General features: G+C 40.2%; 2 protein-coding genes across 3 annotated transcripts in view; both read right to left on the bottom strand.

Moving 5' to 3' along the window:
- Positions 1 to 6,679, bottom strand: part of kcnq4 (potassium voltage-gated channel subfamily Q member 4) — a 57,863-nt gene extending 51,184 nt beyond the window's left edge. The window contains exons 1-2 of one of the 2 annotated variants that reach the window (XM_028036545.1): positions 5,445 to 6,679; positions 4,642 to 5,119 (exon numbers count right to left, since the gene is read on the bottom strand). In XM_028036545.1, the coding sequence (XP_027892346.1) occupies positions 4,642 to 4,943 (302 nt within the window). In that variant the 5' untranslated portion in view covers positions 4,944 to 5,119; positions 5,445 to 6,679. Of the gene's footprint in view, positions 1 to 4,641 lie in introns of both variants that reach the window. The other variant, XM_028036546.1, reaches the window with a different exon arrangement.
- The window catches only part of aunip (aurora kinase A and ninein interacting protein), a 954,922-nt gene that overhangs the window by 816,440 nt on the left and 123,959 nt on the right, over positions 1 to 14,523 (bottom strand). The gene's annotated exons all lie outside the window — the stretch shown is intronic.

The following is a 14,523-nucleotide window of genomic DNA, read 5'->3' as shown; positions in this document are numbered from 1 at the left end:
TCTTGGACATCAGCAGGCCTGGATTTAGTTGGCTCCGAGCAGCGCTGTAAAGGCCTGATCGCAGAGCAGTAGCAGGATTCTACACTAGAGACCCACGACCCTGGAAAACCCTCCACTGGGATACAATAATGTGGCCAAAACAGATGGCCCCATGTGAACATCTATATGTGGCACCGCCAATGATGGAAAAGGGTGGAAGGTCAGAGGTGAGGGGAAGCACTGTAGCTGAGCCTTGTCTGAATGTTTTTGGTCCTCTGGCAGGCTCATGTGTCACGTTTACACATGCGTAACCTAGACAAGAATAACAGTGCAAACAACCCGCATATGACTCCCATTCCAAGAAAATCTGATACAACTATCCAGAACTATTACAGTATTTCATAAGTGTGATGATATAGAAAAAAATAACAGATGACTATCAATTTGACTTATTAGCTATAGAGATAAACCAGTGGAGAAAAGCTTGCTTTGCTAAATTTAGCTTATGTATTGCCTATACCCGCTTATAAAAAAGCAGTGTGTCAACATCATATCCAGTAAATTTCAGCAAAATCTCAGGTTTTGTTATCCTGTGCGAAAGCAGAACATAAAAAGCAGAGAATGGGGAGTAATTTATTTATTACATTGAGTCCCCAGATAATGCTTATCCCGTGCGAATAGGTCATAAAAAATGTAAATAAATAAGAATAATAACATAATAAAAGAGGAATAATTACTTAGATTTTCTTATTTGTTTTTTTTCAAATATTGCATGTGGACGCAGATCTTTGCAATTGTAATATTTCACACACACTGATATTGTGACGCCTGTATTGCTGTAGTGCGGCTCTGATGGTAGTACCAAATATGGAATGTGTTGTACAGACTTCAAACGTTATCACAAAATGTTAAAAAAATAATAATTCCAACCACAATGTCTACTTTTTCACAGAACCAGAGCCTGACAAACAAAAAAAATGCTCTAAAATGAAACAGAACCTCCAGTGTAGGGCATACTGCGACTGACTAAACATTACATACCGCTTGCACTCAGTTATGAACTGAAAGATATTAAACATCTCTATACCAAACTTTAACCAAAACCATCTTGGTGGGATGTGAATAGAATCAGGCTAAACCTGCATATAGAGCAAATAGATTTAAAGAGGTTATGAAGAGTATTTGATGTGAATGACTCAAAGAACCATAACAACACAAGTGGGACTTAACATTTCAGATGGTAAATGCACCACTTGAATAAAACCCCCATCAGGTTGTCAAAGCAACCAATCGGGTTCATGCACAAAGAGATTCCTTGCACCAGGATGCCTTCCATAAAACTTTCCGGGAACTCCATTGTGTTTTTTGAGCAGGTTTCTGCCTTTTAACCCCTCCTCTGTGCTTGGTAGGCAATATGAGTTCAGTAGGTGTGGGAGATGAAGAATTTTAAGGAGGGTACACTTTGTGCCAGTTCTGAATGAGCATAAGGCTGATACTTAGAAAAAAAAGCTTTTTACCTCATGGGAGATACAGATATTTAAAATTATGTAAAGGGGAATGTTTAGAAGGGAGGGTGCAAAAGTTATCCATGGCGTACTATGATCAGCTTAGTTAGATAAGAAGAGAGGCTCTTTACCCCTTTCCCCCCCTACAAAAACTCCCACAAACCTCTGCGATGAGAGGCTCTGAAGAGGCAACACATCTGTTCCAGGGTCCCCTGCTACAATGTAGGACTAATTAAAGGATCAACTGAAGTTGGCACAGCACCCAACACAGCAGTGTATGGTTCAATTTAATTATAAGATCAACGTACCTTTAATTGAGCTTCACGGTACACCGTATTTTCCTCGCTTACCGTGAGCATGTAATTAATCAAACAGAATGCAGCGCTCGGAGTGATGCGGTACCATGGGAAGAATGCTCTCAGGTAGACAGATGCGCATGAAACAAAAATGGACGTCTCGGTGCGGTCTTTAAAGATCCCGCTATGCTTCAGTCTCAGCAAGTGTGTGTGATGGAGTTGGTTAAGACAGCAACACGAAGCAGGCCGTCACAGGAGAACTTCTCTCCCAAGATGAGTCAAGCTTCATTTGTGAGACCGCGGCATCTGAAACACAATATGGACACGTCCACGGGCCTCCTTAATGGAGAAATAACAACAATGGCTGAGCTGCTATCCAATCCAACATTTGGTTGGAAAATGTCACAGAACTATCCTGGAAATCCCACAGATCATAATCAAAGAACTCTGAAAAAAAAAAAGTTATTCCATTCCATTTGGTTATTCCACCAAATATTGATTTCTGAACTCTTCCTGAATTAAAACATTTAGTACTGTTGTTTTTAAATGAATATGAACTTGTTTTCTTTGCATTATTTGAGGTCTGATAGCACCGTGTCTCTTTCATTATTTTGACCATTTCTCATTTTCTTCAATTAAATACAAAAGTTTTGCTTGGAGTTTTGGAGACATGTTGTCAGTAGTTCATAGAATAAAAGAACAATGTTCATTTTACTCACACATATAAATATAAAAAGTTAAATCAGAGACACTGATCAATTTGCAGTTGTCTCAATTTTTTCCAGAGCTGTACATATGAACATCTTTACTTCTTTTTCACACTAAAATACAAATAAATTTTAATCTAGTTTAGTGGGACTTTGTGGGAAAACCACAGCGTAGGTGATATAGTGAATAGATAGGTAAAGTTTTTAAATAAAAACTGAAAGGTGTGGAGTGCCTTTGTATTTGGCTTCCTGGAGTCAGTACTTCGTTGAACCACATGTCACTGAAATTACAGCTTCTAGTCTTTTGGGTTACGTCTCTACCAGCTTCAAACATAGACTGAATTTATCTTTTTTTGTTGTTGTTATTTTTTATTTAGCTCAATCCGCCCTCTACTAAATGTTAACAGTTATGTTCCAGCTAAAGAAGCAATCACAGTTTTCAGCATGATGTGGAGCGATAGCTTCCTGCTAATCATGGCAATTTGTTTGTGTCCCTAAAAGTTACATTTTGGTCTTATTTGATCAGAACAACCTTCTGCCACATGTTTTGCTGTGCCCCTTACATTAACTATGGCAAACTGAGAAATAAACTTTCTCTGACTTCCAAAAAGACTAGAATTGAGGACTGTACAAGTAATAGATTCTCTACAGCTCCTCCAGAGTTACCAAGGGACTCGTGGTTGTCCTTTAGTTTATTTACATGGTCATGTTTTGTAAATTTGCAGCCCATAGTCTTCCTAATATTACATAAAGGTTTGAACAGTTGATTCATGACCTAACCATTCTTCAAATCTCCCCTCAACTTTATCCCTGACCTGTCTGCTGTCTTCCTTGGACTCCGCTTAGTATTTCGGTGACTTCTGAAAGCATGCATCATATTCTCTCCACCTCACAATTGTGCATTCCTTCATGCGGGCACAAAATCCCCCCAAAAGAGCCTGAAAATTCAAAGGGGAGCTGCTGAAACCGATACCAGGTATTGTCATGTATGCTCAAAATACGCTAAAGGAGGTTTCTGCTCTCACAAATGCGCGGACAGTAGAGGGTGAGAACACATGCAAGAGTCACAGGCCTGCAGTGGGATTTCCCTCTGCAGCAAACACATGATGGCATTGGCAGGCAGACAGCTGTACTTGTATAAACAATGACACGCAAAGCACGACCCCGTCCAAGGAGCTCCCACACATAACGTTTCGTCCATCATGTTCCAGAAGCAGAAACAGCTGGAAGGCAGCTGCTTGCAGGCAAAACAGTCCAGGGCTTCACTGGAGAAGATGTTGAAATATATCAAGACACCTCAATGTGAGCAGAGTGAACTCTTAGCAAATACTTTAGCTCCATAAGTCACACAACAATACTTGTTTCATTTCTAATAAGATTACAAGTAAAATCTGTCATATATGCTGTATCTGGATTAAAAAAGTGACTAATAATCCACATATTAATCTCAAAATGCAATGAAGAAGACCGCTCCTTTGTACCCATGCGCTCAAACTTTTCCACAATTTACAAGATATATAAATTACAGCGCATTTGGCATGTGGGTACGTCAGAATCCTGACTGTACGCTCCCAGATGTGGAGAAGTTGCTCAAGTCAGAGATGTGTTTTGTTAAGAGTGTGAAAATTGTTCAGCCTTTTTCTCCCTTCCTGCAATAAATCCACATGAAATTCAGAGAGAAATTCTCAAAAGTCACAAAAAAGACAAGCTTTTATCACCTACCCCCTCACATTTTATATTTTCTAATTTCATCAAAACATCTTTCAAGAAAATCATTCACATCAACATAACTGAGTGTGTCAAGTTGGGAAAAAAAAGACAAAGTGGGGTTTGACTCAAAACCTTCCCCTCCTGTGGGTTTAAACTAAATATCGAAAGTTGTTCTACTAATTTACTAAGACGGAGACAAGGGGGAAATTGAACAGTAGACCTCATGTGGAGATGATGTATGGAGTATGATCCGGTTAATTGCAGCATAGGCAACTCAGGAGACCTAATTGGAAAATTTATCAAATAGTTGTTCTGTATCAAAAAGCTGGATTGGGAAGTAAAAAAAAATAAAAAAAACAGGTGGCTATTGAAAAACTTCTTTCAAGTTTCTAAAAGTTGCATCATAGGTTTAATCGTAATGCCGTTGATAAGAGTAATACTTACATGAATGCATGATAGATGAACGCCCAACCTCTCGGCCTCTCCAGAACGTTGTAAAGGCAGTTTTGCAACTTTCTGAAGCGCTTACTTGAAGCGGATGCGTTGGCTCGGGGTCCGGGCGGTCCGGGCAGCGGGGTGCCCAGGAGCCCCGTGCGGTGAGACGGGTGTCCGCGCTCCGGGGTGGACGGCTCGCTCCGCTCGGTCTGGACGGCGGTGAGCGCCACGAACTCTACCCGCCTGTCGTCGTTCGGGGCCGGGGGAGCGAGCATTCTGAGGCCGCCGTTGTTGGATGGACTTCCGAGCATTTTTTCCCCCCCCCACCCCCTGTCACGACTGTTTCTCCTGCCACCTCTCACTGGATCTCTGCCTCAAAGTGGACTACAACTTGTAAAGTCCCGCAAGCCTCGCCGTGCAGGATGAAACCATGCCTTCGGGTTCGTTTTTTACGGTCTCGGTAGCTTGGCCAAGCTTCAAAAGTTATCTGTAAATCAAGACACGGTCGTAAAAGCCAGAAAGCGCAATAGTTTGATAAGTCCGTCGCGCTGAAACGTGACCCTCAGTGACCATTGCTCAAGAGTCAGGTGTAAGAGGTTGATCAGCGGGGTGCGGAGAGGTAATCGCACATGCATTAACTCCAGTAACACTGCAAAACGACCTGGCATCACTTTGAAAGCAGCGCGCAAACAGTCGAGTCAAGCAACGCTTACAGCTTTTGTTCAACACAACAAGCGAGAGTGACAGCGGTGCACTTGCTCCACGTCGTCTACGGTCATTTCCGTGAATAAAGTCTGCTGTAATTGAGTTACTCTTAGCTGTTTCTATGTTGCCGCGCCACATCAGCTCTCCTCCTGGTGCGCCCCTCCGGTCCAGCGCTCCTCCGCTCCGGCAGGCGGGGTGGAGCGCGCAGGAGTCAGACACATCAGAGTGATGACCAGAAACTGCATCTGAGAAACAAAATCAATAACAACAACAACAACAAAAAACAACTCCAAAGAGAGGTTCAGGAAACCGAAAGATATGTCTGAAGCCTGGTGGGAGAAGCTGGTCTCTCTGAGGTGACCTGCTGTGTGGGGAGAAACTGAAGAGGCGGAGAAGTCGGAGCGCCGGGATGGAGAGCAGCGGGACGAATGAGACAGCGCTAACAAACCCATCGTTTAGGAAGATTTCCTGGAAGATGAACTGATCCCGGGCCAAGTCCTATAGGTTGAATGATAACAATGCACATAAGCCTCCGATTTAGCAGGATTTCTTTTAATCTGATCGTACAAAATACAAAAGCATCCCAATGGAATGGAAAATATGTTCCGTTAAAATAAAAAAAGAATCGATATATAATATACATTAATTGCACACGCACAGAGTTCCATATATTAAATGTTTATTTCTGTCAGTTTTCCTAATTACAGCTAATGAACACTTGACAGTTATCCAGAGGTGTCGGTGACACCATGCACAAACATGTTAAACCACACGCAGTCATTGCTAATGATGCCGTCTGCTCATAGAGCATAATGATAGAAAGTTGAGTGGAAGAAAAACCTAAACTTCAGTTTCTCAGACAAGTAGAAAATTACATAAGAGTTGCAAACATTACCTTTGGACTTTGGACCACTAAGAGCAGTCCAGTTCTTTATCTCCTTATCCCAGGTGAGATGCTTCTGACATTGTCTCTGATTTAGGCCTGGCTTCAGTCGAGGAATGTAACATCTGTAGCACATGGCAAGATGTGTGGCTCCTAAATGACTGAGTCCAGCTGGAATGAGCCTTGTTTGACAGTCTTCACAAAGCTATTGTCACCCCTGTTTCTTGTGTTTTTTCTCTGCTACACTTTCTTTCCACTAAACTTTTTTTAATACAGTCATTTTGTGATTGCCCATCTCCGTTATCGATGCTTTTTGTTGCTTGTCCTCCATGTGGAGGGTGTCAGTAACTCTCTACTGGACAACTGCAATTTTCTCCATGATAGTGAAGGCCATCAAATTACACTTTTGAATTAAATGTCGTTTTTAAAATTAACTTCAAGAGAGAGCTGAATTATTTGTTTTCATTGGCTGTAAACTATAATCATTAAAAGTAATATAAAAATACATGAATTGGGGGTGTGCTGTGGTGGCGCAGGGGTTAAGCACAACCCACATATAGAGGTCTTAGTCCTCGACGCGGCTGTCGCAGGTTTGATTCCTGGCCTGGTGACCTTTGCCGCATGTCTTCCCCCTTCTCTCATTACCCTCTTTCCTGTCAATTCACTGTCAAATAAAGGCATTTAGAGCCAATAAAATCTTTTTTAAAAAAATACATGAATTAACTTTCTGAATTGAACTACAAAAATAAACGTTTCAATGATGCCGATAATGATGTAAACTTACTGAGATGCACCTTAAAGCCTTTCAGATGGTCATATGTTCAAGTTGTCAAACGGTGTGGTTGTTTTCCCCTGAAATGTAAATGTCACTCGTGTTTATTGTTAGAAGGGGGCTGGATCCATGGCTACAGCCATTTGAAACAGTAGAAACAGGTGCTGAGGGACATAGCAACACTGACAGTCTGTACCGCATCCTTAACACACACCGCTTTTCTAAATCTATGACTGTGACACACACAGGGACTTGTGGTTATGACACAAACGTGATGGTATATGGATCACCTGTCTCAGGGCCTCTGAAGAATGCATGGAGAGGTGCCTTCCCAATGCCCTGCTGGCCACAACAACTCAGGCACTAACCAAAAAAAGACTTTATGTGTTTCCTTTTGTTAACTTAATACCTTGTAATAAACCAAAAAAATGTACACAACTAAAAATATGAAATATTTTGCGTGTTTCCTTAGCACCGTTTACGGCGATAGAACAAACAAAAATCCAGAGTCCATCAGTTTGTAATTGACTATAAATTCAGCTGATCTGTGAAAACCTCAGTGTCATGGCGTGTTGCTTAAAGTGGGACCCAGATGCAGGAGCGGCAGCAGCGGAGAATTGATGATGAAAAACGGGAAAATGAAGAGCAAAACGTACAAAAATCATGGGGAAAAGAGGGAGCCGAGACAGAGCAAAAAAAAGGGGGGAAAAAAACAGGAATCCAGAAACCAAAGACGACAGGGAGGTTTAGGGAAAATGACAGATAACAGGGAAAATAATGGGATTTGATGTGAGGAACCAGCAAGGGGTGACTGAGAATGAGTTGAACATTTGGTTAAAGAACAAGGAACAGATAGCTAATTAGAAACGGGTTTCAGGTGTGAGGAGAGAGAGAGAAAATTGGACATGGGGTGAGGGAGAGAACACAAACTGGGTAACTAGGAAAATGAATGTGTCGCTAATAACTAGGCATGAGGAACATAAGACAACAAAAGTTACTAATGAACTGAATTAGGGTGAAACAGAAACACTACTGACCTAATCAAAGAAAAGAAACACACACACAGAAATAATAAGCAAACCCAAACCATCCCAAGATCCTAACACTCAGAGGTTTGAAAGTATCATGAAGACCAAGACACAGCAGAGAGGTCAGAGATAAAGTTGTCTAGAAGTTCAACGCAGGACAAAGTCCTATAATCATGTTTTAAAAATCTGTAAAAGCACAATTTGTCATCTGAAAACAGAAATAGTATGACAGCTCATTTGCACTGACAGGCTTGCAAAGGGCTGTCAGTGGCTGCAGAAGACTATGTTACAATGGTCCAGTCAAAGTCCAGATCCAAATCCAATCGAGAATTTGTGGCAAGGCTCAATTTTTACGATGCTCTTCATCCAATCTGACTGAGCTTGAGCTGCTTTTGAGGCTAAATAGGCTAAATGTTTTCTTAAAGCTGGTAGAGACACACCTGCAATAGCTGTAACTGGGTTATCCAAAGTACTACCAAGCACACATTTCACATACTTTGTAATTAAAAAAAAAATTTAAATCACATTTTCTGTCAGATAAAGCCTAAATAAAAATAATTCAAGTGTGTTGTTGTGATGTGATAAAATGCAAAAATGTTCAAGGAGTACTAGTACAGTATTTTCACAAAACAGTTTAGAATAAATTGATTTTCTTTAGCTCAAAAATAATTAACATTTTTGCTCTCTTTCCTGAAATCCTTATTTTCCTGCCGGTATTGAACAGGGAAACTCTCCTCCCTGCTACATGCATCCATCTTATTCTATACCACCAGTTTATGGAACATGGAGTCCCTGGAATGGCGGGTCAGAATGCAGCTGGAGTGTTTCACAAGTAGAAAATCTAGACATTATGCGCCTGAGCGCCCTTACATAACACATCACTAATCTTAGGCTAACTTCACTAGTGACTGATTAGGTTGTTGCCTTGGAAACTGAATCACCTGCTGACAGCTGCACAGTTGTGTTAATGCAGACCCTTTAGTGTAAAACAAGTCGGTCAAATGGCTTCATGCGGCTTGAACAGGATTCAAGATGGCAACCTTTGTAACTTTATTAGTACAACTTAATTTGCCACAGATGTTTTGTTATACTAATAAATTTCCAATAAGAAAAGAAGAGAAATCTGTCCCGTCTCTTGGCCTCATCAGGTACAAGCCTAAACACAACAGATAAAGAAGCTTCTCTTAATTAGTATTTATTATTATTTTGAATTATGAAGTAAAAAAGAAAGTGCTGTTTTTGAAGTTATGGATCTTGGTTTAAATAACATCGAATGTAGTCAGAGTGTATTTAGGTGAGTTTCGATGCTTTGTAGTTTGATATTGTCCACAGAAAACGTTTGCGTGGCTGCGGCACATTTTCACGCCGGCAAAGAAGTGCGCGTATATTTATGCAAACTTTGACGCAAATAAATTTTTATGCATGCCTACTTGTGCGTAAAATATGGCGCCGCACATTTTTTGTGCGCAGGCACGCTTTTTATGAGGCCCCAGAAGTTGAGGATTGCCCAGAGAGGGCATCAGGAGCCTGGTGTGAGGAAAAGGTTCCTGTAAGCTGTGAGGTTTACAGCCCATCATGGACTCTATGAGAACTTAAAAATACTCATATCAGCTGTGCGTCTTACACACAGCACAAAAACTCACCCCACCGCCCTCCAGCCCCAACCCTTCTACTTCCGTTGCGCACTCGGACGTTTACTTACTCCAGTTAATGTCTTTCCCAGACCGCAGTTCTTTTGTGTTTTTGTTTAATCTTTTCTCTCCTCTGTCTTTCATGTTTCAGACATATTTAACACCGATCCGCGGGGGCTCAGGGAAAAAAAGGAGTGTGGGAGGGGGCAGATGGATTGTTGATGCTGTGTTTGTTGTGTAGTGTGAATGTTGGGATAAAGTCTGATTAAAGTCTTTGGAGGGATCAAAATGACGTTGTTTGGGGACAGAAACCCGGGGCGAGCTGCTCACTCTGCAGAAAACTCAAACTGTCTCACTCTGCCATTCGATCCAGCAATCTGCCGTTCAGAAACATGAATATGTAAGCGTGAACAACAACAAACGCAGACTGCGTCTGGAAATGACGGCTTGTTGGGCCAGAGGACTTGCTCACTAGCCCATTCATGGCAAGTCAAAAGCACCGTTGTACTTACTACCAGAATGATGGTTTAGTCTCCAAAGGGCCTCACAGGAATATTTTCCAGCTAACATTTCCAACCATCGAGGGTATTGTACAATAAACGCTCAGTTGTTTCCATCTGTGAAAATAAAATAGGAAAAAAACAACAACATAGAGCTATAATTAGACTGCAAAAAAAAAAAAAAAAAACAGGAAGCAAAACAAATGTTGGATAACTGTACTGCTTTCTGGATACACTGACATACTAACCTACAGGCTTTGAAAATGTGTCCATATAGTTATAAACTTTAAAAAAAAAAATTTTACATGCTACATCTGCAAACTTTTATGTAATATATTAGGATTTTATGCTAATAAAAGTAGTGCAAGTTGTGAAGTGGAAAAAAATGAAACTTGAGTTTCATAATTGTTTTACAAATAAAATATTTTTTAAAAGTCGCCTGAAAACATTTTATATTAGGGATTTCGACCCCTAAAATAAAATCCGTTGCCATCAGAGGTCATCTATTTAGTAAAAAGGATCCACCTGTATGTAAGTTGACCTCAGTAGAAACACAGATGTTATTTGAAGGTCTCAGGTTTGCTAGAGAGCCTTAGAGAACAGTGAGCATCATGAAGACAAAGGGACACAGCAGACAAGTCAAGGATCAAGCTGTGCAGATTATAAAACAAGCTTTGAATATCTCACTCTTCAAATTATTGTTACTTGTTCACCTAAACTAACAGGCAAGGGTAGCAGAGCATTTATCAGAGAATGAGTTGGATAAGGTAACTCTGGAGGAGCTGCAGAGATCCACAGCTGTTTTTTGCCTATAAATTGAAAAGTGTGGTGGAAAACCGAAAACACCCAATGCAAAAAGGAGGACTTGTATATTCGAAGGTCAAGTAAATTGTGGACCGTACCTCTCTATGTTGCAGGAATTATAAAAATCAAACAAAATTTGCAGGAACTTTGTCACCAGTGATGTTGTGCTTGTTGTCAGACAACATTTTGAACACAAACAGTCTAAACACATGCCAAAAAATATTCACTTCAAATCAGGAATCATGAACCTTTTTTGTTTTTGTTGTGGTTCTTTAAGAAGACATGCATGGACTATCAATGCATGTTCTCTTCATAACATGGGTTGGTGTACGAGTTGATGTTTAATTGAATTAATATAGGAAAAGTGAAGAGAAGCCATTGAATGTTTAAGACTGTTAAAGTTCATACTAATACTGCAATTTTGTTTGGCCATAGATAGTTCTTGTTGCACAGGGCTTCCCAACAATTAAAAATTTATTCTAAAATGATTTTTTTGACCACTCTCTGTCATGAGGTGTGAGTTCGCAGATGGACCAAAATGCAGACAGGAGCTGGGATCATGGATCATGTTAAGAGTTGTAATGAAAAAAGATGTTAAAAACTTACAAAACCCCACAGGGAGTCAGAGCAGAGCAAAAACCACAAATCCATAGAAAAAGCCAGCAGGGAACACAGAGAAAAAAATAACAGTGTAAACAGCAAAGAGTGAGAGGAGCAGAAGCGCTTAAGTACTGGGAGACTGAATGTGGAACAATAGACCTGAGCTGATTGGCTAATTGATTGCAGGTGTCAGGAGAAAGAGAGAGAGAGAAAGTGGCACAGGGGGCAAGGGAAAGTACACAAACATATCTAATAATAAAGAATAACTAGACCTAGGAAACATAATTAAACTAGAGTAGCAAAGAATAACTAGAGACAAGAAATAAACTAGAATCACTAAGAAGGACTGAACTAAAAATAACAGAAACAAGACTGATCAAAGAAAGAGACTAAGGAATACAAAATAATAAATAAACCTCAAAACAATTCAGGATCCCAACACTTTCTGAATAATGGAATCAGATAAGGGTAAGTGTTGTTTATGTCTGAATTGTAAGAAATTATCTTTTAATGTTTATGCAAGAAATAAATGGTGTGTTCCAAAACAACCAACATATTTCCACCCATGGCCTTTTCTTACAATATTACATATTACTGAAAAGGCCTCATACATTTCCCCATTGCTTCCAGTTAGCTTGAATGGGAAAGAGGGGATTATGGTCATATTCAATCCGTATGTTCATCTCCTGGTACACAGTTTTTTTTTTTAGTTATGGTTTTTAAAAAAACTTCTAACACATAAAGAGATTTAGGTTCTGTGAATGTTGTATTTTCTAACTAATGAGGGGGTTTTTTGGTTTGTTTGTTTTCGAGTTCTGCACAGGATGGATCGGTTGCAGCAGATGCTGTCTGACCCCGACAGCTCCTTCAAAGGAGCAAAATGAATTCAGAGCTAAATGAAACAATAAAACTGTCCTTGTCCTGAAATTCCAGGAACCTGGAAAAGTTTTCAGTTTGATGATGATGATTAAAAGCAAATCTCTTGCTGTTTCAGAGGAACAAGCACACCAAAGATCACCTGAGGAAAAGTTCACTCCTGTTATGATTTTTTTTTTTAATTTTCAAAGCTCAGGGAGAGACCAGCTGGAGTGAAGGCCCAATCACAAGGTCTAAACCACAGCCAGAGCGTTCAGCAACCAAGTCATATGGCCAAAGCTGCCTTGATCTGACCAGGTGGGCGAGCCAAGGAACATACCACCAGACAATCCCTTTCACGCTTGACTTAAGCACAAATGTTCTCACAATCCGCGTTCTTCTTATTATAAAGAGCCGAGCCTGAGTCTGCACTCATTAATGCTGTTATTGTTCAGCGATTTAAGTCGATTAGGAAAGGGCCTCCCAGTTTGACAAACGCTTTTACCGGAAATCAACACAGCTAAAGGTGCATCTAAGCAACGAAGCAAAGTTCTGCACTGCAATGCTCGTCCTTTTTAAACTTTGCTTTCAGTACTGAGCCCATGCTGACAACGACACATTTAAATTAGCAAAGTAGAGCATTCTGAGCCTCCTTCATCTCTGCCTGCCTAGTTTCCTGTCAGATCATAATTACCTCTTCCTTTTAAGATTTAGGTCGAATAAAGAATGCAGTCTGATCTCAGAAAAGCTAAGCAGCCCGCAGCATAATAACCCGTGACTCTATTGTGCCATATCAAACTTTTCACCTCCTCCAGTAATAATAAGATTAGTGCTGTTCATATATGCTGGATTGGTTTGGGGGAACGTGAGCAGATAGAGTAACGTTCCTTCAACAACGTGCTCAGTAAAAACACCTTGTGTGTTTAGGAAGAAGTGAAGAAATGTGTACCAGAGAAAGTATGCATGCAGTATTTTTAGGTTGTTGGATCAGTGCTGCCCTCCAATGGTCACTTGGGAAAACAACAGACAGTTTAATGTAACAACTTTGAATTTACTTAAGTGCCAGCGGTCTTTTTTTTTTTTTTTTTTTTTTTTTTTTTTACCAGCAATGTCTAATTACCATAGTGGCAACAATGAAGATTTTATTTGTGTTAATTATAGTATACAGATAACCAAAATCCCAATTATTTATTTTAGAGAATCTGTATATTACAGAAACATCCATTTAAAGAAATATATATTATGTTGTGCATTTGTCCAGCAGACACTGATATGCTCCAAAAATAAGGTAAAAGTTTAAGAGGTCATTGCTAAAGAAGCTAGCTGTTCAGAGAGAACTGAAAGGTTGAGTGCAAAAAAAACAAAACATAGGAAAACCCAAAAACATGAACTGGAATAACCGAATCTTGTGATCGAGAAGAAATGCCTGCTCAGGGTTTTTTGGGGGGAGATTTACATGATGTGGACCGCAGCTACAGTCAGAGCTTCAAACAAAAACTGCTCCAATCCCAAAACAGAAAACATCCTGAGCAGAGGAGAAAAGACTGGACTGTTGCTCGGTCATCTGTAAATACATGTGTAATATTTGTTCCTTTTTCACAAATGACCATCCTTCTTGCAGGGTTGTGTTGGAGACGACAAGCTTGTGTTTCCTTTACGTTCCTTTCAAGGTTGCACTTCTCCCTTTGGCTTCAACACTTTTTTCTAATAACTTTGCCTTCCACTCAACTTTCCAATTACATTATGTGCTCAGACAAAGCCAACTTTCTCTGCAATGACCTTTGGATTTAAATTACAGCTGGAATGCTGTCAAGTCTTCCTCATGATTGAATGCGGCATAACAGGGTCCTGATGTAGTTCTGTTGAACTTTTGGTCTTTTAATAGCTACGCAATTTAACATTAAGCCACAGCCATAAAACACTTGATGCCTCTTTTTAAATAAATTATGGAAATAAATCAACATGTCAATAATATTCTAATTTACAGAGATGCACTTGTACAGTCTAGGATCTGGTGATTCGATGAGTCGGCCCGGGCACCTAGTTTGGTTCTAATCCTATTCTGCTGTACTGAAATGTCTCGCTGTCTGTTGCCCACGCGCTAGCAAGATGC

Source organism: Xiphophorus couchianus, chromosome 13 (assembly GCF_001444195.1).
Source record: "Xiphophorus couchianus chromosome 13, X_couchianus-1.0, whole genome shotgun sequence".
In the NCBI taxonomy this organism is placed as follows: Eukaryota; Metazoa; Chordata; class Actinopteri; order Cyprinodontiformes; family Poeciliidae; genus Xiphophorus; species Xiphophorus couchianus.
This window is presented reverse-complemented; position numbering and strand designations above follow the sequence as displayed.